The sequence below is a fragment of the Penaeus monodon genome, chromosome 20 (assembly GCF_015228065.2).
Source record: "Penaeus monodon isolate SGIC_2016 chromosome 20, NSTDA_Pmon_1, whole genome shotgun sequence".
Taxonomy (NCBI): Eukaryota; Metazoa; Arthropoda; class Malacostraca; order Decapoda; family Penaeidae; genus Penaeus; species Penaeus monodon.
In genome coordinates, this window is record NC_051405.1 from 37496162 (window position 1) to 37496447 (window position 286).

General features: G+C 72.7%; 1 protein-coding gene across 1 annotated transcript in view; it reads right to left on the bottom strand.

The window, feature by feature from the left end:
• Window positions 1-286, bottom strand: part of LOC119585796 (protein NipSnap homolog 3B-like) — a 9050-nt gene that overhangs the window by 760 nt on the left and 8004 nt on the right. The window contains exon 5 of the mRNA XM_037934515.1: window positions 31-264. Within this exon, the coding sequence (XP_037790443.1) occupies window positions 31-264 (234 nt within the window). The remainder of the gene's footprint in view (window positions 1-30; window positions 265-286) is intronic.

The window sequence follows — 286 nt, forward strand, 5'->3', positions numbered from 1 at the left end:
GCCCTTCTCCTCCCCCCCCTTCAGCCTCACCTTCAGCCAGGGACTCCAAGACGCCCCTGAGCGCCACGCAGGAGTCGGGCCCCTGGTGGCGCCACAGAAGGACCGCCGTGCTGGCCGGTCCCAGCACGCCCTTCCACGCCCCGACCAGCGCCGTTCCCTCGACCGCCCGCGCGCCCTCGCCTTCCCTGCACGCCCTCACGTAGTTCCTGAGGGCGCCGGACCACCCCGCGCCCTGCAGGGTCACCGTCTGGAGCTCGTAGACGCCTGGGAATGCGCCGGAGGGATC